Here is a 24,451-nt window from a genome sequence, read left to right as displayed (position 1 = left end):
TGAGGAATCAAGCACTGATAGCTGAAGACCACAGTTGATGAGGTAATAGTTGCACATGCAACCCAAAAATTAGGTTGAAACAGCAATTCGTTGCTTTTTGTGGTTCCTCGTTTTTGATGTGGAGCTCTGTGTACAGAAATCAGAGTTGAAAAATTATTCCAGGAAAGCAGTATATTGTATTAGATTTTTTTAAAAAATTTCCAAGACCATCTAATGAATTTACAGTATCTGAAGTAATTGTATAATACTGTTCCTATCATGGTTCCTTTATTCCCAAGTGCATTATTTGCCTTTTTCTTACACCATATGTAAAATCATACTCAATTGCCTTTTCTCTTGTACCTTGGTAGGTCCTGTACAAGAGCCTGCAAGTCACCAAGAACAAGAAGGGGAAGACATCAGTCGTGCTCTGAATTTAGAGGAAGTGGTACAAGAATCTTCAAATGAATGGCAAAGTATAGGCAATGTTTTTCGATAACACCTTGAAATTTGACAAGAAAAAATATTTCTGGGACTCGAACTTTACAGTAAAAGCTTCAAGCATTGAAGATACTAACAATAGAATAATATATTAGAGGTTTTTTTAATTATTTACAAAAGATACCTAAAAGATGAATTCTTTTTTTTAAGCTTGTAGAAGAATATTGGGAAAACTTCATTTAATCTGTGCTAAGTTGTCTGTGAATCAATGAACTCAGGTAATAATGTATACAGTTTCGTCTTTGAATTCACAGCCAGTATATCTATTTAAAAATAAACTGGAACTTTATATCAGAATAGAATGATTCCCATTTTTAATGGAGATGAAGAATGACTTCACAGGAAAATCATGAAACTGTCAGTTAACTTTTTTTAAATGTGTTTTAAGAAATAATTGAGATTGGAAACAAAGTGTTGCAGTTGATGATGCATGCAGTATAAAACAGTGGAGTTTTGCCTTTTTTTTTTTTTTACAAGGCACAGGAAAAGGCTGTATTTCTTTTGAAAGCTTTCTTTTTTAGTGCATTTGAGAATTTGTTGAAAAAAAATAAAATACTGCAAGCTCATGGCTTTTCTTGAGATAAACTCTTGAGAGGGAGCATGTTCATTTTCATTCCAACCACAGAGGCCGATAGATGTTAGTTTTTACAGTAAAAGTCTTGAGGTTTTTGACTTGGCAATAATTACTTCATAAGAATCCAAATGGAAAAGGGTTCCAGTAAAAACCTCTGTTGCTGTTTGCTGTACTGGGTCAGCAGGTACATATCTCGGTATCTGTGGAAAACAGCCATATAGTAAATCTGTGAGGTAAACAAATACCATTTTGTGGTAGCAGTGAGAAAATTAGGTGCACAATAAGTCACCTATACTATACAATGTTCCCCAGTGCTGTAAACAGTTATCATTTTGAATCTGTAAATTCCTTATTATTTTCTTTGTGGATTTTGGAAATATGTTACATTTATTTGTTGTTTAAGTCATTGTTTTAGCAAAACTACCTAGCTGACTGAATATTGCTTTCAAAGGTGCCACTTGTTAAGTATGTACTTTTCATAGCAGAGAAACACTGGAGTAAAAGCATAGTTGTCTTTTAGACATTCCAAAGACAGAAGCTGTTTTCTTATTTTTGCCTTGTTCTTTTGAATTTTATTTATATGTTACATATATATAGATATATATATATGTGTGCTTATATATGTATATATATATATATATTTAAAGTCTATGAGCCTCTGTGTGGCCGATCAGTATATTTTGTAAATATTAATCCCAGTTGCAAGGAGTTCATCTGTTTGGTTGCCACAAGTACTTCTAGATCAGTGGTGGATATGTTGTACTATAATACAGACCTGGAATTAAATTTTCCTTCTAAAAGATAATTGTTCTCAGATCCAAAAAGCTCTTTTCTGTAAATATTGTCTATACTGTGTCTGTGATACAAACTAGTTATTTCAGATTGCTGAAGCAAGAAATCACTGTTGGTTTTGATAGGGCATCTCTTAATTCTTTTGTTAACTGTTCAGCATATGTATATAAGTAATATAGTTGGTGACATGAAAATAACACTTTTGTTATGTGGAATATTTAATTGAAAAACATGCTAAATAATATTACTTTTTTCCAAATTCTGTTTCGCGTATTTTTTAAGCATGTGATTCTGGATTCTAGGAGATTGGAAAAACTGTTTACAGAAGCACATGTTTGAATATTAGATGTGAAGAATAAAGTCCTTCCATCAGTGCCTTCCTTTCCAGGCAGCCTGTGAATGTTTCAGCTGTTAAAGAAAGACATTATATTTTACAGTTGTCGGGCCTCATGGCATAGCACGCTGTTTATCTGTAATAATAGAGCAAAATGTGCTGTATTGCATGTTCCATGTATGAAATTTTTTCCCTGTCATTTCAGGGAATACTGTATAAATGCACAGAGGGCATGGAACTAGGTGATCTTTAAGGTCCCTTGCAACCCAGACCATTTAATGAGTTTGTGATACTTGGTACACGGAACCTAAAAGCTGATCTCATGGGTAAAAAGATGGCATTTTTAAAGGGTCACTTCTCAAAGTGTTATGCCTTGGTTAGAGGCAGTGAGTCTGTTCAGCCAGCCTTGGAAGTATTAACAGTATGAGTTATGGAGTCAGCTGACATTTTTCCTGAATTCAGTTTGCTACCCTTCCAGCACTTGGAAATCCTGTCAGCTACAGTAATAGACTTTTAAAAAAAATTCTTTTTAACACTGTATATGATTTGCTTCCCTGCATCCTCTTCACCTGTGATTAACAGAGGTTTTTATAGCCTTGGTAGGATTGAGTAGGAGGTTTTCAGAGCAGTGTATGTGTTGATGTTCAGAGCAAATACACTGTAACCAGTATGTTGATATTTTCAAAAGCTGTGTTAACGCAGATGCATTATGTAAGGAAGCAGAAGAACTCTTGTTCTGAGGAGTGCTTGATGTGTCACATTGCACAGTGGGTAAGTGGACAGCCCTTGTTCTTTCTGGTTTAATGCAGTAGTAGGTTTGTGCTAGCCTTGGGGTTTTTGGCTCGTGTCTGCTCACAATTTATTTTGGTTTATGTCCATTCCTTCAGAACATTAAATTACACACTTGTGGTATTGGCTGTGCATTCTTGTTTCAGGAAAAATCTTTTGCTTACAAGTCAAATGGCCATTTAAACTGCTGGTTTTCATCAAAACTACTAGTGTTTAACAAATAAATTTCAGGCTAAGTTTTAATCTCTCTTCATATTGGTAAAGCAATGCTTTCAAGTACTGTGCCTATTCCTCTAGAAGAAGTAAATCCAAAAAGCCACTTCAACCTTCTGGCAAAGATGACTGAGGGGAAAGAAGAGTGATGAAGGCAAGGAAGAGGTTTTGGTTAAATTCTGTTACTCTACTGTGTAGTGTATTGAAAGATGTATTTCTCTGGGCTTTTTACCTTAAATAATCTTTCACATTTTTGAGGGCTGTTTGTGCCACAATTGTTCATGAAGGGGACTGTTTTTTATTTCCTGTTCATAGACATTTTATGCCTTGCAATATCCCTCTGGCCTGTTGCTGTCACTCCTTAAGACACTGGCATTCCATAATTCTTGTGTCCTGTTGTCAACCTTCTGGGCCATGCAATGTCACTAGAAGCCTGTGTGCAGGGTCCCAAGGTGTCATTGTGTTATTTTCTAGTATCTGAACATTATTCATAAACTCTGGGGGATGGTGGGGGGACAATAAATCAAACAGACCTAAATATATAAATATATATAAGTATGTATAAGTGTATATATATATATATATCCTTTTCCTTTGTAAAAAAACAAAACTGGCCCAAGTTTCATTTCAAGTTGATTACTTTATTTCAATAGTGACTATTTTTAAAAGCTGTGTTCCTCTAAGAACAATACGTGTTCAAATTAAATCAACTATTACGTTGCAGAGTATACATCTGAATGAAGCTACAATAGAAAAAATACACATAGCAACCAACAAAGGTAATAGATGTAATAGTGTGTGTATGCATAATAATTTTGGCAGTTCTTTTTTCTTTAGTCTCTATGTATTTTCTATCATCTCATCTTCCATTGCTTCATATTAATGGACACTGATTTAAAGCTACAATAGATCTAGATGTGAAATGTAAATAACATATATTTATAGGTAACTTTTACTGGGTACTTATTAGGAATGCTGTTTCAACCTAGGAAGCACTAGCTGTAATCTACAGTGCATAGGCTAAAACTAAAAAAATAAAATAATTAATCAGACACTTAGATGACAGGTTGAAGAAATTGTAAGTTTAAGTAATAAAACAGTGCAATTCAGAAGAGCCTTTTATTTCCCTAAATGTGGTTGGAAATACCATCTCCACACATTCATTTTAGTAATTTGTGAACAATTCATATCTAAATCTAACTGAACTATAATCTATTTCTAGGAGGCAACTACAATACAACAGTTAAATGTTCACAGTAGTTTACTACGAGTTTGCTTTGGTGCACTGCCCTTAAAAGGCATCCAAGTGTTACTCAGGCAAAAGATGAGCCTATCAAATACAACACTGCTGCAATACCAAGAGAAAGATTTGAAATTCTAATGTGAGATGTGCAGGACTATCTGAGATACCAGTACTGAAGGGCTTTCTTTCAGAAATTAGACTTTTTTTGTTTATATGCTTATTTACTTATTGTACTGCAAAGTTAATGCTATTGCAGCAGAATTTATGTGAAGCACCAGTGACGTCCAGTGGTCACGTGTGCAGTCTTAGATGTTTCTCTGGGAATATCCCTTGTTTTGTAACATTAGTCTAACTCAAATTTGAAATCCTCTTTCTCTCCCTCATCTACTCTTTATTCTCATGGTTTGGATGCAATGAGCAAATCATTGTATGGAAAGAATTTCCTTATTGCTATTGCTCCACGTCATATTGATTCTTCAACATCTGCCCCCTCCCACACTTCACATACCTTGAACTCCCAATGTTTGATAAACCTTTCCATGACTGCCTAATCCTGTTATGAAAATAAATTATTCTGTGAGTGAGAGAAGGAAGATTAAACAAAACAAAAGAAAAAAAAACTAAAAAGAAAATTTGGATAAACAGTCCTTACAACTTCTGCACATGTTGGATTTTTTTTTTTTAACAGCAGTGTCTGAAAAATTCATTAACAGCAGTGCTCAGTATCCAAGACATTATAGCTCTTTATTTGTAATTCTGATGTTCACTAAAACGAAACCAGAAGTGTTGAGCTTAAATTAGGTGCTTGGGAGAAATAAAGGAGTCCAGCATACAGTTAGGGCATCCTGAAGAAGAAGGGGTAAAGTCAGAGATCTTGTTACTTCACATAAAATAAGGAAAACATCTAGCAAAGCTACTTTTTGTGTTCCTTTCATTCAACTGTTGCTCAGGGATTGCCAATAGAAATTTGTATCATCTACTGCATGGCATTACTACTAATTGGCATTAAGTAATGGATTGCATCTATCTAGGTAATTGTGGCAGCTGTTACTAATTTTAAGGCAGTTATATTATGAAGCAGAGTACACGATCCTTGGATGGCATCTTGGAGCTTCAGCGCCTAGCAATGGGGGAACCAGACCGTGATCCAGGTCGGGACCCAGAGCCTCCCTGTGGAGGGAAGAACAGAGTTGCATCAATTAGAAATTAATATGTATTTGGGGCTATGCATTGAAGAACATCAATCTGTTGTAAGTATGACAAAATTTAAAATACTGTCTAATGAAAATAGCCTCCAATTGCCTCTAGTATATCACTAAATATTACTGGGATTTTTCACTTCAAAAATAGGATTTATTTTCATTGATTTTCACCTAGGATTAACTTACTGTCATTAAATCTTCCACAGAAGACTAGACAGTCTCTCATTAACAACTTTTAAGTGCATGTTCTTATTCAGGCCTTCCTAATGAAAACAATTTATTTCCTTGGACAGCATGGAAAATAGCATTTTATTTAATTTCATTTTATGAACCCTGTACTATGTGTATACTTTAAAACAAGTAACAAAACAAAATCTCCAAAACTTGCATCCAAGATGTAATAGTTTCACATCCAAAAGAACTGAAATTTAATAATTTCATTTTGCAGTAAGTTCTCAGTGTTACATCAACAGGAGGTTTATATGGAAAGCTCAGATGCAGATACAGGAGAAAGCTAAGAAAAGATAAAAGGGCTGAAACCTGCCCTATTCTTAGAAATAATAAGAAAGTGTCAAGCTGTGAGGAAAAAAACTGTGACAATTCATAAATCTGCACGTGAGAAAAGAAGCATTTTTTTAGCAAAGATGATTCAAGCTGAAATTCCAACATTTAATTTTTTGGAATTTGAGATTAAGCTAACTTGGTATCTTGTTCCTTAGCTTTAGCAACTCTTCTACAGGCAAATCTTGAAAAATGCACTTAAGATCACAAATGGGAGATAGCGTGGTAATTTTTACTGTAATCAGATGATGACTAAACTGTTTACTTGAAAAAAAATGTGTGTACTTTGGGACTTAATTTTCTTCATTTATGTTCTTATCTTTCAGCACTGCCTCCTTAGTTTTACAGAACTGTTACAGGAAAATTCAGTTTAATTCATTAGGTAATTGGCTTTTTTTCTTTCAAAGATACCTTAAAGACTGGATAACTTTTTTATATTACAAGACTATTGAACTATATAAAGAAACAGTAATTAATGCCTCCTGCTGTAAACAATTGGTCTAAATCAAATAAGCATGAATAAAACTCTTATCAAAGTTGCAGAAATTATAATGGCTGGATAAACATTATCTAAATAAGTAAAACTGGTGTATGTATCTCTGATATATAAATAAATAAATATATATATAAGCTAACATAGCTGTGATGAATATGCAAAAAAGAGAATGTTAAATTTCATGAGAGATCATTAATGCGTATTTTCAGATGTTGAAATTATGAAGTTTTACAAATAATGAGAGTGTATAGCCATGGAATAGTTGATGTACCTGAACCCCACAAAACTACCAAGTGCACAACATGAAAATAAGACTTAAAATGCTTTTGTTTGATTTTTACCTGGGCCTCTGAAGAGATCATTCTTTTACTTAAATTGCAACATAACAATTCCTACTACTTCCTTGAAGTTTTTGTGCTGTCACTTGGTGTTGCATATATTTGGAAAACAACTGTTGAATGGGAGATAGAAAACCTAAACTGTTCTAGAGACAGAAATGTGGGTTTTGCTGCAAATGAAGGCATTGTTATATCTCCTCTTGAGGAGAGGAATAATAAGAGTCTGAAATGATCAACTCTGCTAAGGATCTCAGATCTTCTGACTTGAAGCTAAGATGACTGCTGAGGGCATCTTCATGTGCTAATACTGTACTGGGTGATTTGTTATGAGTGAATTCCCTGCCATCATTGCCTTAGAGGGAAAATACAATCTCTGTTAAAGTATCTGCCAGTGGATATAGTCTGCTTTTCATGTGTCTGTTTCCTGACATAGAATAGAAAAAATCCTCACAACTGACCTTTTTTCCTGTTCTGTTTTCATTTATTGCCTGTGTTGTTGTGGCTGTGCTGTGCTTTGAAATGGGGAATTGAACCAGACTAAAGATAATCTGACCAAATGTTTATTTCTAATATAACAGTTCGTAATTTGTCCCACTCTGTGGTTTCATAACTTTCGATACTCACATGTTGTAAGAGTTTTCCCACCTGGGGTGGGAACAAGCAGGGAGGGACTGCTGGAATTGTTACTGCATCCAAATATGTGTCCAACACTGCCCTGTACTACCCTTCTGCAGTTTATCAGGTCTCTTTCATTTTCACTATCCCAAATAATTCAGCAGCAACAAGCTGTGTCATCTCATTTGTCTTCTGTATTTCAGATCATTTTTGCATTCAGTGACAACACTGGTCTGGTGCTGGGACATTGTGGACTTACCTTCTTTCCTGATGACCACTAACTGTGTATTTTTACCTTTGTTTCCTATCATGTAAGTAGTCACTAAGCCACAAAATAGCCTTCTGGTTTATCCATGCAAGTCTAATTCCATCAGAAGCTTTAAGGAAATATACTGGTTTCAAACATGGCAGGTTCTGGAGAGGTTTGGCTTCTCTTTTTCCCAGTTCAATTTTTTTGTACTTAAAGTTCAATTGTACTTTACCAGTTTAAAGATTCTGGAAAGAGTGCCCTGGCCCTCATGATAGGATCCCTTGTGTCCCTTATGAGCAGATTTATGCTCATAGAATTTTCCGCTTCCATATCCTGGCTTGTGTGTTTCACCACCCTGCAAAGAAAGGTTTTCATTTATATTGCAAATTGTCACATTCCAATTATCATAGGCATGTTGTAGTCTTTATATGTGATCACTGAAATGTAATACTCAAATGAGGAGTTTGGAGGTTGTTGCAATAAAACAATCTTTATGTAATAAACAAGGATGAAGGAAAATGTTAGGAAATTATTTAAATAGATTCAAATCTGGGAAGCATCAATCTGTAAAAAATGAATTTATATTCAAAAATTAAATAATCAGAAGGTTAACCTGTGTGAAAAAACTTAAAATGTTTTAATTTCATGAGTTCTAAGATGTCAAACACATCAGCTAATATGTGGTGTTCTGATAGTGAAAGAAATGCTTAATGGCTTGAAGGCTTTGATATTTTGTCTTAAAATGCCAGTAATTTACATGCCATCTCATATAAAATCAAACCTGTGATAGAAAAGTAGAATTTAATTAGTTGTGAGAGAACTGTGGGAAGAGCTTGTCTAGGAATTGCTTAGGCAGATCACTTCTGACAGGAAAGGTGGAACAAAATACTGAGGTTAGTGGCAGCATTAGTTTTGCACACTGTGTAAAAGCAGTTGCAAAAGTGGAATAAGCACCTATCTTGTCCCAGCCTTCCCTCCCATTTTTGTCCATCCCAGGAGATGAAAAATGCACCAGATGGGTCTTCCAGGAACCTTTAAAGGAAGAGAGCTTTGCCATGCAGTGGATTTTGCTCCCTTTGTGCTGAAGCAAAAGAAATTATTGCTGCAGGGGCTGTCAAATTGCGGGATAAGAGCAAGCAACACAATTGTCATCTTAAAGTGCTGTGGAAGGAGGAAGGAAAGTAGAACAGGAAAAGCAAAATAGCAAACTTGAGACAAAACAAAATTATCACATTGCTGCAGCAGCTTGAGGCAATGGAGTAAGAGATGCTTTGGCCTGGTAAATAAAAGGGCTGTTACCGAAAGCACGTTTGTCACCTACCCAGCTAAATCTGGTGAGGGATAATCCTCTTCCCTGTACATGCAAGAAATAGAAACAATGACATGGTGATCACTATGGAACACAGCATCTGGGTCTGCCATACACAGAAGATGAAAAGGTAGCCGAGATTATGAAATAATGGCCAGATAATGAGGCAGGCAGGAGTTGAGAACAACAGTCTGTACAGTCATTTCATGAAGTAAAAAAAGGCAAAATTGTTAATTGTGATTACTAGAACTGACTTTACTAGCCATGGTTTGTCAGTATCACTTCTTCAAAAGCCAGCTGAGTTCTGTAAATGGAAGGACAGCACCTGGCTGGTGAGGCTTGTTTGAAAGCATTACCTGTTAGTTCATTACCTAAAGCAATCACACCATAATTTGAATATAAAAATCCCTGCAAGTGGCTTCAATTAGTCATGCACAAAGTCAGGAAGTCCGTGAGGAAGAGAACCATGACTTCTGTGTCTTAGGCTCTTGCTTTAAATTGTTCCCAGGGATACCTGTAGACTTAGTGCCATTTGGGACAGTGAATCAGGCTTGCAGTTGAATTAGTGAGAATTAGCCCATAAATGCCTTGAGTCCCTGAAACTGCTTACCTTTGCTTGCATTGGGGGTGGTGTACGGGGTGAGACCTAAAAACCAACACAAAACAGTTGTCAAATGAAGGCAAAAATAAATGCCAGAAATCATCAGGCCTCTTGCACATTACCCATGAGCTAAAATGGGTAATTGCATTAAGAAGCTCTCTGCTGTCTTAGGCTTTCATGGAATACGCTGGATTGATGTCCATCTTGAAGCAGTAATAATTCCTTAATACTGCCAGTGTTAAAGACACAAGGACAAAACCTGTCTATGGTGAAGCTGTATAACTGACATGGTTAGCATTTGGCTATACTAATGGAGGTTCACATGCTTTTTTGGTAGCATTTTAGTATTGTTTGTCTTCTAGGTAAAAATTATTTTTGTATTTGAATTGCATAATGAGCTCAAAGGGCACAGTACAATTTGAGGCTTGAAATAAAGGGTAATGACTGGGGAGTGTTTGTTTACTGATGTATTCTAAAGAAAGTATTTTGTTTTGGTGCATAAGAGGAGGGGAGACTTACAATGTTCTTGAAGAAGTGGACTACAGGGTTGTCATCAACAGGCCGGCCATGCTGAGATCTTGGGGGGATGGACCCGACGTGGTGGCTGACCCTGGCTGCATGTATGTCCTGAAAAGCAGAACAGGCACGTGGCCCAGTGAGCTGGGAAGGACAGCTTATCAGCCATGGCATGAAGAATCGTTTTCAGGAGAGAACAGAGGAGGAATATGCCTTGGGAATCTACAGAGATTGCCCCCTACGGTTGTCAGTGCTGTGAAATGGCAAATGCACAGCACATATAGGCACATATGTTGTGCATGTATATGGATGCACATGTTCTTGATGTTACAGCCCAGTGTGGAAATAAGGCTTATTGCAAAGTTCAGGTAATGGAAACCTTGTAATTTTCCTTAAATAGGAAATTTTTCTTAAGTAGGATCATAGACTGTGATTTTAGAAAAGAAACCAAAATGGAAAAAAACCTTTAAATTATGTTGGATCGTTCTGCATGGGAAAGCAGGAATAGATCATGTACCATTTTTAGTTCCCAAAGACTTTGTAACACTCATGAGCTGCAAGAGCAATGTTATTTTCAGAATGAGGGAACCAAGTGAGGCTGAAATTTCTTTCAGTAGGGCTTTCTATTTTCAGAAGGGCTTCCTGAGCAGTAGTCCAAATGAAGTCAGATACTGATTTCTGTTGGAAAAAAACCTAACCAATGCAGAGAAGTTTGGCTGATTTTTATCAGGGTTGTTTTTTTTTTTTTTCCATGCTGATGATATGTGGGTACTTCATTGTTTTAAAAGCAGGAAAATCTGAATTTTGGATCTGTGAGATCTCCATAGTGTCAGGTTGTCAGTCCTGCTTATAAATCTGCAGCAGTTTCTACTTGGTCGCTAGTTCCAGTGTTGCCAAAATAGCCTCTGCTGTCGTGGTTAGGAAGAGAGAGTCAGTTACTTCAGTCATGGTTTTGTCTTCTTAATCTACATTCAAATCACCCTTTGAAAGCTGCTGACTGCCTTGTCTTTAGGATAAATATCATGGTGCTGCAGATCTGATGGGCTATGAATGAATTGCCACAGAAATGGAGAGAAACTGAGATAATAAGGTTTTAGAATCTAAACAGGGTTGAGTTTCTTGATTTTGGCGTTCTGACCAGTTATTGGGTGCTAATAACTTGGCTTATTGTGGGTTATTGTGCTACAAGTACAAAGTTTCTTCTGCCTGCAGTGCCAAATGTCATCACAGGCTTCGATTGTCTCCTGTCTTAATGTGTATGAAGCAGTAGCAAATCTGAAGTAATTTTCAGTGACTGTTCTGAGTGAGTTTCTTGGTGTTTAAAATAAAGTGCTTTCCATTCATATTGACATCAGCAAACTTCATCTGTCTTCAGAACTTTTGATATTATTATTTATTTGTGACAGGTAATTTACACATTTCTGCTCAATTCATTGTTGAAATTACTCTTTCACCTCTAGTTTTCTCTTTCAATTTTTGAACTCCTAGGGACAGAAAACAAAATCCAATGGTATTTTTCAGAGACTGCTTTTGTTTATGTAATATCTGTAGGTGTTAGAAGATAAAATCTGATGGATTTGAAATTAAAAGAGAAATCTGATTTATACTGCTATGATGGGCTACTGAGATGGTGTGATATAAGTGGACCTTTTTGAATGAACTCAACGTACCATGTGTTTCATTAATGCATTCAGATCATCACTATTTTCCTTTAAATATGTTTAAAGTGCTTGGTTTTAAATAATATTCATGTTAAAAACCTTACAGGAATAGAGAAGAGCAACTGTGTTTTAGGAAGGGATATAATTTGCTTCTTATTTTTTTTGTGTTACTTGTGTCTTTTGCCCAGGGGCTGCAATGAATTCTTCCCTCACCTCTTGCAATGTTGTTAAGAATTTCAGTCTTGAGAGCATTGCCAATAAAAGGCATCCTTGGCTTCCATATCGATGTATTTTGAAATGTACTTGCCAAGTATGAGCGTGAATTCAGAGCCCTTGGATATTGGTGGTGAAGTTTAAAATGGAGGAGCCTCTGTTTGTGCACTTAAAGGAAGTTTAAACATACCATAATTCTTCAGTAACTGAACAGAAGAACACTCAGCTTTTCCTGTTCCCAGTTAACATAAATTAAATGTTAGACCTCAGTCAAGGATCTCAACTAAGTCAACTCTGCTGCACCTTCAAAAAAGCCAAAAGGAACCCTAAAGATGAATGATCTTAGTAAGAAAGATTTACCAGTACTGGAAATTTAAACAGTAACTGGGAGATCTGATGACAAAAACATAGTTTTCAACTTCACTGTGAAATCAATAGTTTTAAGGATTAATAATCTAAATAAGAATTCTTTAAAATATACATAAAATACCCGCAGTTATCCTGTAAGGGGAGTGATTTTTTTTTTAGAAACATTTTGTGATTTTTTCTGGTGATGCACAGGAAAATAGCATTGTTTTACTGTGTCACCTACCTTGGTAGTATGGTGGTATGTTGGCCACTAAGACAAAAAAAAAAAGAGAGTAACTGTGAATGCAATGCAAAGAAAACATGCAGGTATTTTAAGTTTCAACATTAGCTATACATTGGAATTGCATTCCCTCTGTTAGCCATGTACTTTCACATCAGGCTAATTACATTTACTGGCACAACCTCTATTAGTACCTTGTAAAAGCTGTTAATTAAAAATTATTTAAAATTAATTTGTTAATAAATTAAAAATTATTAATTAAAAATTAATAAATTAAAAATTAATAAATTAAAAATTAATAAATAATTGTTAGTTAGTTAACATTAATTAACTAACAATACGGGCTCCATTTGGGGTTTTGTGCAAGGTTATTACATTTCCAGTTGACCTGAAGATACCAAAGTGTGTCTTTGTGTGTGGGTGTGTATGTATTTATGTGTGTGTATATATATATGCATGCTCTTCAGTGTTGTGCAACAACTGGCTCTGGGTATAAAATGGATACAGTTAAGCAGTTACAGGCTTTTTTTTTCAGTCATGAAATCCCATGAAATCCATCCCTGACTTTGCTTGCTAGCAACAGGGTATGTCAGATCTTGCAACTCAGATGCATTAGGGGGGACTTTTAAATGCATATTATAATCTCTCTGAGGGCTCTCATCCTCCACAAGAGGATTGCTTACAGCTGAAGATTCCATATGCATGTAAATAGCTCTTAACTCCTCATCAGTCTGTGATATGCATTTGTGCCAATAACAGTATGAAGTTACTTTTGGAGTACTTGAATTTACAGCTTTTTACAGTTCCTTTTGGTATCACTATTGTGTGCTTTTATTGCCTACTTTAGAATATGAGATAAAAATCTAAAGTACGTCCCATGTTGTTCCTCTGCTGGCAAAATCCACACATATAAAATATGGAAATAGCTGATTTAAAATGCAGTCAAACCAGTTAAAGATGGAAAACAAAGGGCTTTTTCATGGGTTCAATGGGTTTCATGGTTTCCAAGATTTCATCACAAGATACCTAACAAGTTGCTGTGCATGAATTTAAAAGATATCATACAAAATTCACACATTTCAAATTCACATAGACATGAAAATTGCATTTAGATTGTCTTAGAAAACCAAACTGTTCCAAAAGCTGTAGGTTGTCCATAATGCTTACCACCCCCACTAAGACATTTGGAACTGTACTGGTAGGCTAAAATTATCCTTTAAGCATTATGTGATGAACACTGTGCTGTTCTGTGGGAAGAAAAAGCTGAAAGTTCAACAGGGAATTTGTGAGCCACTCAGCTGATTTTGTGTTAGTCCTTGAAACAGACTCTGAAACCCAAACTCCAATGAAATTCCTATCCAGGTTCAAATGTAGGTAGTCAGTATGGTTTCTAAATATGTATGCCAAACAGGAATTGAGATGCATCCTTTCAATAAATAGATATACTTTTTCTTTCTTATTTTAATAATATGGAAATCTGTGATATAGTTTAATGAGAAATCTGGCAGGCACTTGAACACAGAAATTGCTTCATCTTGGGATTTGGAGGGGCTTTGTCCATGGGGCTTTGTGTTCCTGGGCATGGCTGACACTTCATCAGAACCTTCCAGTGCCGCTTCCCTGGCTCTCACCAGGCAGCGCCAGAATACACAGCCCATGTGGGATGTATTTTTCCATGCTTATTCCAGGAGGAATGTAACTTCTGTGAGCATGCACTGCTAAATCAGAGCTGTGGTGGTGTTGGTTCCAGCTTTGTTCACATACAACCCAGGCAGCAGTTTGCTCTTGGTGGCAGTGTTTGTCCCAGGCTGTTCATGACTTGCTGATCTGTGACCAAAAGCAATGGGAACGCTGATGTCTTCCCCACTGGCTGATCTGGTGATGACATTACAGTTAATTACCAAATTCAGCAGGCTTTTTAAATCACTTTAGGAAGGATAAGCCATACATCCTTGTAATGGTACTGTTAATTTTTACTAATGTGAAAGTTAAGACAGAAATTAAAGTACTTGCTCAAAGATATAGAGGAGAATTGGCAGGAAGAGGGATGTAGAATGCAGGAGATTCTGCCTTTCAGGGTTGTGCTGAGATCAGTCTTTGTCTAGAAATAGGTGATGAACAAAAAGATGAATTCTTAGCAGAATGACAGGAATAACAAACATGGCAGTGAGTAGAGATGACTGAAAAGTAAGAGACACAAGGAAGAAGGAGACAATGGAGAACACTCCCATCAAGAGAGGTGCCAATCAATAATCCAGAAGCACATTTCTCCATAACCCTGTTACCCTTTAGTGCCTTGATGATTAGTGTTCATAAATTAACAGGAAAAGAATAACTGGGGAAAAAAGAAGAATGGGGGCAGTTTTTCAGGAGAGTTCTGGCTTATGATGGGACTCAAATGCGAGACCAGTGCCATCATGCCTTCTGGGTTTTTTCCCTGTGTCTGGTTTATTCCATTGTTGTGAAACTTGATAAATGGTTTTGGAGACAAAACCCAGTGCTTTAATTTGACTTGGCTTTTTTGAAGCATTTTTTCTGCCTAGCATCAATGATTTTATTCAAATATTCTTCATGACAGAAGTTTTTTATTTGCTTGGACATAGTCTCTGATGCATACTCATTATTGTTCTGTTATTGTTCAAGTTGGTATCAATGACACAGATTAAACCTTATTGAAATGATTCATGGTTTGGGTGGGGGTTTTCCTGACTGGATTTGTTTTGGATTTTGTTTGAGAATCACCACTCCAGAAAAAAAAAAAAAAGACTTTGGCTAGTAGGTATTCTCTAAGTAGCTTCTGCTACCATCATACTTCACAGCCTTTAGGACTTTACTGTACATGGGCAAGATATGGAAGGCATCCTGCACTGGTACTCACCATGATCAATTTCTACTGATCACCTGCATATTTGGTGGAGATGCATCTGTTTGCTGGTGTTGCTACAGCAAAACACTGTAACGTTATGGGGGTATGTGTATGGCCATTGGTAAGAAAACAGTCATTTATACAATTTTTAGATGTCCTGTTCCTTGGTGTTTTCATATAGTCATGAAGGTAATACAATAAGCAAGATAGGAATTATTTAGAAAACAAAGCTATAAATACCAGGTGTACACAATCATTTTACAGCTGCTGGCCAGAAAAATGTTACTACAACCTTGATTTCTGGAAATCTCGGATTGCACACACTCAACCACCCACCCACAAGATATTTGATCAGTTCTCATCTTCGAGGGATTGGCCCACTTCTATTTCTTTTCTGCCTTTGATAGGTAAGCAAGTGACAAGCTAAACTCTCATACAGGTTGTTAAAAGTACTATTGCCTGTCTCAGCATAACTTGTAGAGACAGTGTAATAGCAAGGAGAGATTACTCTTATGAAATATTTAGACATGGCATGGTTAATAGAATATTTCTTTGAAAGAAATACATGGTAAAATTTCTAATAATACTGTTAGTATAAAGTGGAGAAGATGGACCACTCCAAACCTGAGGCTCATACAGTTTCCAAGGTACATTAATTGTATGATGTATCAAAAGTGGAGAAGTAGATGCATCATGAGAATTCGTTTTTAATTGATTTGTAAAAAATGCAGTAAAATCACCTGAAAATGGCAGTGGGCGATTTCTTGTGCAGGTCAGAAACGAAACTGAGTACCTTGGGAGTGTAATAATTGATTTGTAAAAAATGCAGTAAAATCACCTGAAAATGGCAGTGGGCGATTTCTTGTGCAGGTCAGAAACGAAACTGAGTACCTTGGGAGTGTAATATGTCTTAAATGGAGACCATTTCAGGAACATGGTGAGATATTTTGCATCAGTAAAAAAGGTGAAAGCCAGCAATTGTTACTAATGCTATGTGATGACAGAGGTACAAAACAAGGTCAGAGACAAAAAAAGTAGTAACTTTTGCTCTGGTTTTCTATCTAGAAGCATTTACCATTGTGTAATCTGAAAAACAACTGAAGTACAGTAATTTATTTTGGCATTCTAAGATGGAAAGTGCTAAAGCTAATGCAGTTCTTCATTTGCAAGGAATGTGATAGAAAAAACTAATATAGCAGATTTGAATATAAAGCAATTTCTTACATATCAAACTGCTTCATCTGCAGAGAAGTAACCATTAAATTGTTCTTAGGCAGAGAAAATCCTTGTGCTAAATTTTTAATAGCTCTATTAGACCATCTGTATGTACATTTTGGCCATCGGTATGTACATCCCTGCCTGACCCTTGCACTTGTTTAAACAAACACCCCCTCTGATATATTTAAAATTAAATCCAGACCTTACTCTCACCTGGGCTGAGGGGCCACACAGGTGAACAAGAAAGGCATGGCTGAGAACAGCTGAGGCCAATTCCCACCAAAAGATCCCAAAGCGGCCATCACTGCTCCTTCACCAGCTCTGCCATCAGGCTCAGGCCCAGGCAAAGGGCACCACAAGCTTTGAACTTCACCAAGTCCTCAAAAGAATCCTTGGAGCTCTTCTGTATGCAACTTACGCATACTACTGTTATTATATCATATTAGTGGATAGAAGACTCTAGAAATAGTCAAGCAAAGACTGAACTGAAAGATCCTGTTAGAAGTTTAATGAAAGGGGAAAACATTTTTGCTGTGAAGTGATTAGAAACAGATCCTTCAAATGCTTTAGTTGATTAATTTGTATTTTAGCCTGAACATGTTTCCAATATATATCTGAATGTAAGAGGCACAAGACCATATAAAAACCAGTGAAGCACACAGGCATTCTCCCAGTCATGATCTCCTCTTTAACTTGTAAAACAAATCAGCAAGCCCCAAATACTTCATCCCATTTCTAAACAAACCTTGCCATACAGCTGATGTCAGGTGAGCACGAAGCATCACTAATACTGTACCAAAATTTAGTGTTTGCACTTTGAACTACCACTTAAAGAGCATTTAACCTATTCCCAATTCCCAAACTCCTCTAGTACCTTGTAATAATTACTTCAATTAGTAACTTCCTTGAAAATGCAAGTCCCAGTGCATTAAATAATGTGTTAATTATTAGGCATAAGTAACATGTTTATGGTCATACAGGTGTTAAATGAACATGTCAAAGTCAATCCCATGATGGTGGCTCTTAGGCGTTTTACTTCTCACATGGTGTATGTACTCACCAGTTGGTCTTGCCTTGTTTTGTGCAGGTGATTTTTTTTAAACCAGGCAGATATAAAGTAGTCTGAGGTTCTACCCCTGCACAAGCTAAATGAGCTTCAGACTGGCAGTTCTGTTACACTAATTCATTTTTAGGCTGCTACAAATGAGAGGCCAGATTCAGTGAGAACATCAGATACAGGAGCTTTGGTTATTCAAAGCCTACCTTTTCCTTCCAGAAGAAAACCTCTCTATTCCCTTCTGTCCAATGCACTGTTCTAACTGAATTTTGCAGAATGACGCACAGCCTCTTAGTGAACTAAAAACCTGTCACATACAATAGTAGTTTGCTGCGACTTCTGTTAATGGATTAAAGCATTTAAAACAAATTAAATCATTAGTACACTGGTTTTTGTGATGTAAACAGTTTAATGAATACATAAAGCACATAAAAAGCAAAAGATTAAAACAAAATTATTGTTACAACCACTATAAACTCTGCAAAATTTTTTACAAGCATACAGCTTGCACAGCAGGTTTTACAAAACAGTGTATCACAAGCAATACCACTCCCTGAAAACTAAGACTTGGAAATTATAATCACAGTAAGTATTTACTTAAATCACATCATATACTAGTCAGACTAGCACTGATTTTACTGCTTTTCAAATTCTTCATGGTGCTGTAGTATACATTAAAGCTTCCACAGGAAATGTGAATAGAGTTCAAGTGCAAAAAAAAAAAGAAAAAAGATTCTGATTAACTTATCCCTCCATGGCATTATTTAAAACTGTGGTTTCTAAACTTTTTGCCTTTGCATGGTTATCGCAACCATTTTTGTAGATCCCTACTCTAGCAGCTGCTTAGCTCAGGAGTGGGTTTGGATCTGCTGATTCAGAAATGCTGATCCCAAACCCTGGTTCTGCTCAAGCTGAGAAGAACTTCAGCCCAGTGCTGCTCCTGCCTTGTATCTGTCTGTAGCATGGGGAAGCCCCATCTCTACATTCCACATTTCTTGCACCCAAACACACAGAAGTTGGGAAGGAAATGGAGGAGCAAGGCTTCATTCAGGCAACAGGAGCCAGTTACAAGACTGCATACCAAACTGAAGCAAAATGTAAAAGAGAAATTGATTCAATCTTTCACTAAGTCTTGCCTCACCTATTATTTACTGTCACTCATATATTTTGGTTTGTTTGATCTGTGTCACAAGTGTAGTTTAAAGTTTAGTAAGTTAATGCAAAAAGTTAAACCAGGACAGAAAATTTCTTGTTTCACAAACCAAACTTAGTAGAAAAAAAAATAAAATCATAAACAAAAGGATTACAAAACAAGTGCATCAAAGAAACAAAATAGCAGTCAGTACATACTGAAGTTGAATACAGGCTCAGAATCTAGGAGGCACAAAGAACATTTGATCGTTTTAACAAACTTGCTTAGACAAATATTCTATAAAGATTAGAAAGGAAATAATTTATTGTTATGCTACTCTCTCTTGCATGCTATTTAAAATGTCTGCACCACAGTTTCTTTCTGTCACCATTTAAAATTCTTTTTTTAATACGATTAAATTTGAGCTGTGCACAACAACAGTTTTGTTTCAAATATTCTACCTTAAAAGTTTTTCTTAAAAGTACAAAATTCAAGCTGGTTTTAATTGAGTTTCAGCTGTCTAAAATCTCAATGGGATTGGGGGGAAAATGGCAAATACACTTGCTGCCCCTTAGAAGAAAAGTATTATTTCTGTACATTCCAGTATTTCTATTTTTAACAACTCCCATGGAACTCTCATGCAATTTAACTTCAGAATTGCAGAGCAGGGGAGAACCTGCTCCACATGAGAAAAGGAGGCCATGAAACAGTCCCAGCATTGTTCCCACCCCACCTTTATGGAAACAATAGTGAATATTATTCAATAATGTACTTCTTAGCTATGGATGCAAGAAGAAAATGCCTCCACAAAGAATTTATAATGTGTTTTGCTTGAATGTCAGCCCTAAATCTGTACAAAGAGTAAGTGTTGTCTTTGCATTCCAGTGCTTGCTGGTGTGGGTAGTTGAGATGCTCCCACTGAGGCATGGGCTGGCTGAAAAAAGGAAGACTGCAAGAAGGCAGCTGCAGAATTGCTTTGAAATGCTTCAAAATAAAGAAAGAAAAAAGTGCAAGCAAATTAACAGTGCAGCTCTAGGAACTTTTCAAGCCTTTGAAATTCATCCTTTTAAGGTGCTTTTAGTGGTATCTTATTTATCAAAGACCTGTTTACTTAGTGAAGTCTGGAATACTGCCAAGGGACTTCATTCTATTTCGGCTGGTCCATGAATGCCTTCATCATCTATCAGTGATCCTCTACAAAATTCAGCAACTGGCAACAACTATTTAGGGTTTAAGCACGAATGAGCCATCTAGATTTCCTCTGTCTACTCTTGTATAAATAAATGACACCACAAGCCTTTCTTGATACAAGAAACCAAAAGGCATTGTTTCAGAGGCTAAATAAATAATAACTGAAATGACTGTGCCACTTGCTCAATACTTTCCACACTGACACCCTCCCACAAGAGAGTTTCCTAGGAATGTTTCCTAGGATGTACATCAATATTATCATTGTGTGGAAGAGTGCTAGAGATGCTTTGGCACTGCAAGTCCTAATGTGACAGACTTTTGCCAAAATAATTCAACTTCTCTGTGCTTCCAGCTCAGATCTGCAAATCGGGACTCCGTAACTCTACGAGTAGTCGTTCTTAAGGGAAAAAAACCCCAAACAACTACTTCTGCTTGGTAAAAAATGTCAGAATTGTCCATAATTCTGTTCTGTTTTGCAGACATTTAAGTTCTTCAAAATAGCATTTTACAGCAGAGATAAAAGACATGATCTGTCCTCTCATACATAATTACATCAAAATCTACAGAGAATCATTGCAATCATGTTCATGCCAAAGGATAAAATACAGACTTTGTACAGTTGGCAGACATTTTTTTAGTCATTACTCCTAAAAACTGAGTTGATTGGTTTGATTTATTGCCACACAGGAATGCACATACCTCTGTATATTCTGTATGCAGAATCTAACTTTTTGGTATTGTCACCTTGGTGTACAAAGAACATTTCATACACTATTTGTCATCGAGTAACACAGTACATGAACAAAACAGCAAGAGTTGAGCTGGCCAACCAGGCCCCAGAAAACAGCAGCTGGGAACAGTCTCTGTTATTTGCAGAAGCAAGAAGAAAAAAGGTTTTCTTCATGCTCACAGCAACTGCTTGTTGCATTTATGAACATTACACACAAGAACATTACACACAGAAATGTTACTAAAGGAAAAACAGCCTGGCTGCTAAATCTTTGTCAATAGCATTACAGGCCCCAGTTGGTAAAGGTGAGAAATAAAAAGAACAAAACACCCAGCTTGCTTAGTACCGTCCACCAAGTGTGAGAAGCTTCTGGTTTTAAGTTTCTAGAGTATTTTTCATCCAGTGGTCTCTACATTACAACAACTCTTCAGGGAAGGGCTATTACACATTGTGCTTCCAGATGTGGAGCTGTGAAGGACACTGACAGCCACAGCTGTGGGACCACCACAGATCAATTTTACACCAGAGGGCAGTTTGTGTCCTGTCCCAGTGCAGCCCTGAGAGACAGCACAGATCACAGGCTGGAACACTGAATAGACCTCAAAGGTTGTCAAAGGATTTTCAAAAATTTAGTCTCAGCCAGCAACTATGAATTCTGCTTTTTGCAATGCACAACTTGAGCAACTACAACAAATTCAGCTAAAAGAAAAATTTCACATCCCTACAGCAGTTCCATTCGAATGCTTATGTAGTGTGTGGACACACAAACACAGGACTCCACTTATCATTTACATGGCAAAAGGTACAGTGAAAACAAATCAAACTTCGCCACTTGAATAATAGTGAACTAATATGCCAGCTGCATAATTTATCAGAGGAGGCAGGTATCCTGGAAAAAGGAAGAATTTAATTAACAGTCTTTCATCAATGCCCTTGGTTTTGAACTGATAGTGTAGAAATGACTTGTTATGCAATTTCTAATATGAAATGCTTGGAATAAATCTCAAATTGTCAGAATAAAGCAGCTGGATTATTTTGTATGTCTGGGATTCAGGATAGTATCTGTCAAGCCATCTCCATGGCAATGCTGTCAACTGACCTTAAACATACTCTTGCACAAGCAGGCTGAGAATTTGGCCACAATTCCTTTTCTAACATCTATTTCCAAGTTTGCCCCTCAGTTAGTGCCAAGATATATAGAGATTGTCTTGCATTTAGTGCTCTCATCCAGCTCCCTTTTGCAAATATTTAAGAACAACACACAAAAGCAGACTGAAGTTTCTCTAAATGGCACAGCATAGAAATGCATACAACGCACATTAAATGCTCATAAAAATTCCTCCCAGTAATGTTTCTAGAGCCCCCTGGATTTCTAATACTCCATGTTACTACCCAGAGTAGCTCCTCTTGTTTCCCAGATCTTTGCTTTTTTTGTTGTTGCTGTTTTCAGTTTAAAGCCAAGCATTATATTACAAGTACCATCCCGCTGGCTAGGTCAACTCTTGCCTTATAGCAGTGAGACCCTTCTTTCAGACCCACCCTTCCTCTTTAACTGTACTGTGTTTTGCTGTAGCCTTGCAGTTCTCTATTCCTCAGAGCTCACCTTGCCCGAGCCCCGCCGGGGAACGTGCCTTTCACCTCCAAAGAATCTGCCCAGCGAGTCAAGTAGACCCGAGTCTCTGTGCCGTGGGGATCCATGTCTGGCATGGTCTATAGTGCTCGCAGATGCCAGTTTTGATCCGTGCCGGAAAGAGGAGCGTTTTTGTGAAGCCATCAAATCCGAATTCTCTGAAGCTGCTGCACTGTCCTCTTGGATGGTCTGTAGCTCGTCTGACTCTGAGGGCCGATCTTTGAAGGTGTTGTCTTCTCTTCCTGGGGCATCTCGGGAAAAGAGGCGGATCAAGTGGGGGCGACCAGTCCTGTCAGCTGGGTTGGCCTCGGGCCAGGCATTCTTCGGGTCCACTGTGCCTTTGGAGTCTGTCACCGCTGGGCTCTTCGTGGAGGTCCCATTGTTCTGGTTCACATCTGCCTCTCCTGCAAACAACAAGGATGAGATATGAATACTGGCCTGTGAAAAACAGCCCTGGAACAATGCTGCTTTCTTTCCCTTGCCTTGAGATGCTCATTTCATACAAAACCCTTAATATGTGCAGTTGTAATGAAACTATGTTCTCTTCCAGCCTTAAAGAACATTAAGTTATCTTGGAACTGAAACCAGAGTGATGTTCTCACACAAATTTGCAGTAGTTCTAGGTGATTTTTTGGTGTGCATGTGTGTGTAGGTTTTGGTTTTCTTTTTTTTTTTTTTCTTTTTTTTTTTTAAACACATTTATAAATAGATTGATAGATTACTTGAAGCGTAACTGAAACTAACTTTATTCACATGGAAGGCTTGTGGATGAGGAGGCTTTCAGTGAGTGATCAGAATTCCTGTACTTTCCCTTGAGGACTACAACTCTAATTACACCATCTTTCTCCAAAACAGGGGAAAAAAATTAAAATTACAGTGACATTGCAGATCTGTGATTTCACAAGTGACCATTCCCTCTCCACGATGTCAGAGCTTACAACCTCATATGGAATCCCTCACTGTAACTACAATATGGATCAAACAAACAGTGAGAGGAAGGGGTTTTTTGCCCCACTATTGAAATTTTCCTCACTTCAAAAAAGAGAGCACTAAACTGCAATTTCTGCTTGGCCTCTCATGACAGTTTTTGTCCATGTGTGATGATCCTAGTACTCTGGGTACAATGTCCTGGCATTGACGCTGAAGGCCTAAAGCAAAACCATCCAATTTGTATTTAGTGCTTGTGAGAAGCGACAAGAACAATTACCAGCAACTGAAAAGCTTTTTTTTTTAGCCAAGAAAGGTGCCAAGACAGACCCCTGTGGTAAGTGAAATGCCTGCTGCCTTCTCCAGAGTTGTGTTCTGATGCACCCAGTAAAGCCCATGAGAAGCATCAGCTGCAACACACTTAGCCCTTCCTTCACCTGTAGCAGCTCCTTCTATCAGTGACAGAAAAACTTATGGAGGTTTTGATGGTCTATACCATGACTCCTACTCTTCTGAAGGAAACTGCACCCACTGAAGAATATGCCTTATCTCCAAGGAACACCAAAAGAGTATCAGAAGGTCATTGCTTGAGGAGCAACCTTCAGCACAGACACCTCCCACACACTGTGTCAGAAATGTCTTTTGGAGTTAAGGGGGCTCAGAAATTCAGAAACAAGTCATGTGTTACCTTCAGGGTCTCCTAATTACCTTTTTACATCCTGATTTGATTTGGTCCTTGTTGCCATGGGAGGGATAGGATCTGGCAAATACTGCTGTCTTTTCAAAGTACTTTGGGCTCAAGCACTTTGCTGATTCAGCAGAGCATTTTAGACTTTGTCGACAGTCATTTCATATGGTTTCACCCATCCACAGGGCACTAAAGAAACCTTTTCTCAGGCTGAGAATAATTCTGAAATAATTTTA

At 37.2% G+C, this 24,451-nt stretch overlaps 2 protein-coding genes and 1 long non-coding RNA gene across 9 annotated transcripts in view; 1 reads left to right on the top strand and 2 right to left on the bottom strand.

The window, feature by feature from the left end:
- The window catches only part of ZNF236 (zinc finger protein 236), a 78,178-nt gene extending 76,070 nt beyond the window's left edge, over nucleotides 1–2,108 (top strand). For all 4 annotated transcript variants that reach the window (XM_071456213.1, XM_071456206.1, XM_071456202.1 and 1 more), the window contains exon 33: nucleotides 351–2,108. In XM_071456213.1, coding sequence (XP_071312314.1) covers nucleotides 351–478 — 128 coding nt within the window. In that variant the 3' untranslated portion in view covers nucleotides 479–2,108. The remainder of the gene's footprint in view (nucleotides 1–350) is intronic.
- A 1,694-nt stretch (nucleotides 2,109–3,802) lies between these two features.
- Nucleotides 3,803–24,451, bottom strand: part of MBP (myelin basic protein) — a 110,726-nt gene continuing 90,077 nt past the window's right edge. For 2 of the 4 annotated variants that reach the window (XM_071456236.1, XM_071456256.1), the window contains exons 4-11: nucleotides 22,574–23,004; nucleotides 19,268–19,291; nucleotides 12,780–12,806; nucleotides 10,317–10,424; nucleotides 9,807–9,842; nucleotides 9,209–9,241; nucleotides 8,120–8,242; nucleotides 3,803–5,595 (exon numbers count right to left, since the gene is read on the bottom strand). In XM_071456236.1, the coding sequence (XP_071312337.1) occupies nucleotides 5,539–5,595; nucleotides 8,120–8,242; nucleotides 9,209–9,241; nucleotides 9,807–9,842; nucleotides 10,317–10,424; nucleotides 12,780–12,806; nucleotides 19,268–19,291; nucleotides 22,574–23,004 (839 nt within the window). In that variant the 3' untranslated portion in view covers nucleotides 3,803–5,538. The remainder of the gene's footprint in view (nucleotides 5,596–8,119; nucleotides 8,243–9,208; nucleotides 9,242–9,806; nucleotides 9,843–10,316; nucleotides 10,425–12,779; nucleotides 12,807–19,267; nucleotides 19,292–22,573; nucleotides 23,005–24,451) is intronic. The other 2 variants (XM_071456245.1, XM_071456255.1) reach the window with 2 other exon arrangements.
- Nucleotides 13,252–19,259, bottom strand: LOC139604925 (uncharacterized). Its single transcript, XR_011684171.1, has 2 exons — nucleotides 16,534–19,259; nucleotides 13,252–16,435 (listed from the first exon to the last, which is right to left on the bottom strand). It is a non-coding gene; the product is annotated as an uncharacterized lncRNA (long non-coding RNA).

Source organism: Agelaius tricolor, unplaced genomic scaffold (assembly GCF_023055355.1).
Source record: "Agelaius tricolor isolate 1412-34295 unplaced genomic scaffold, bAgeTri1.0.p SCAF_2, whole genome shotgun sequence".
Classification (NCBI taxonomy): Eukaryota; Metazoa; Chordata; class Aves; order Passeriformes; family Icteridae; genus Agelaius; species Agelaius tricolor.
The sequence above is the reverse complement of the archived record's forward strand: the minus strand, read 5'-3'. Positions and strand labels throughout refer to the sequence as shown.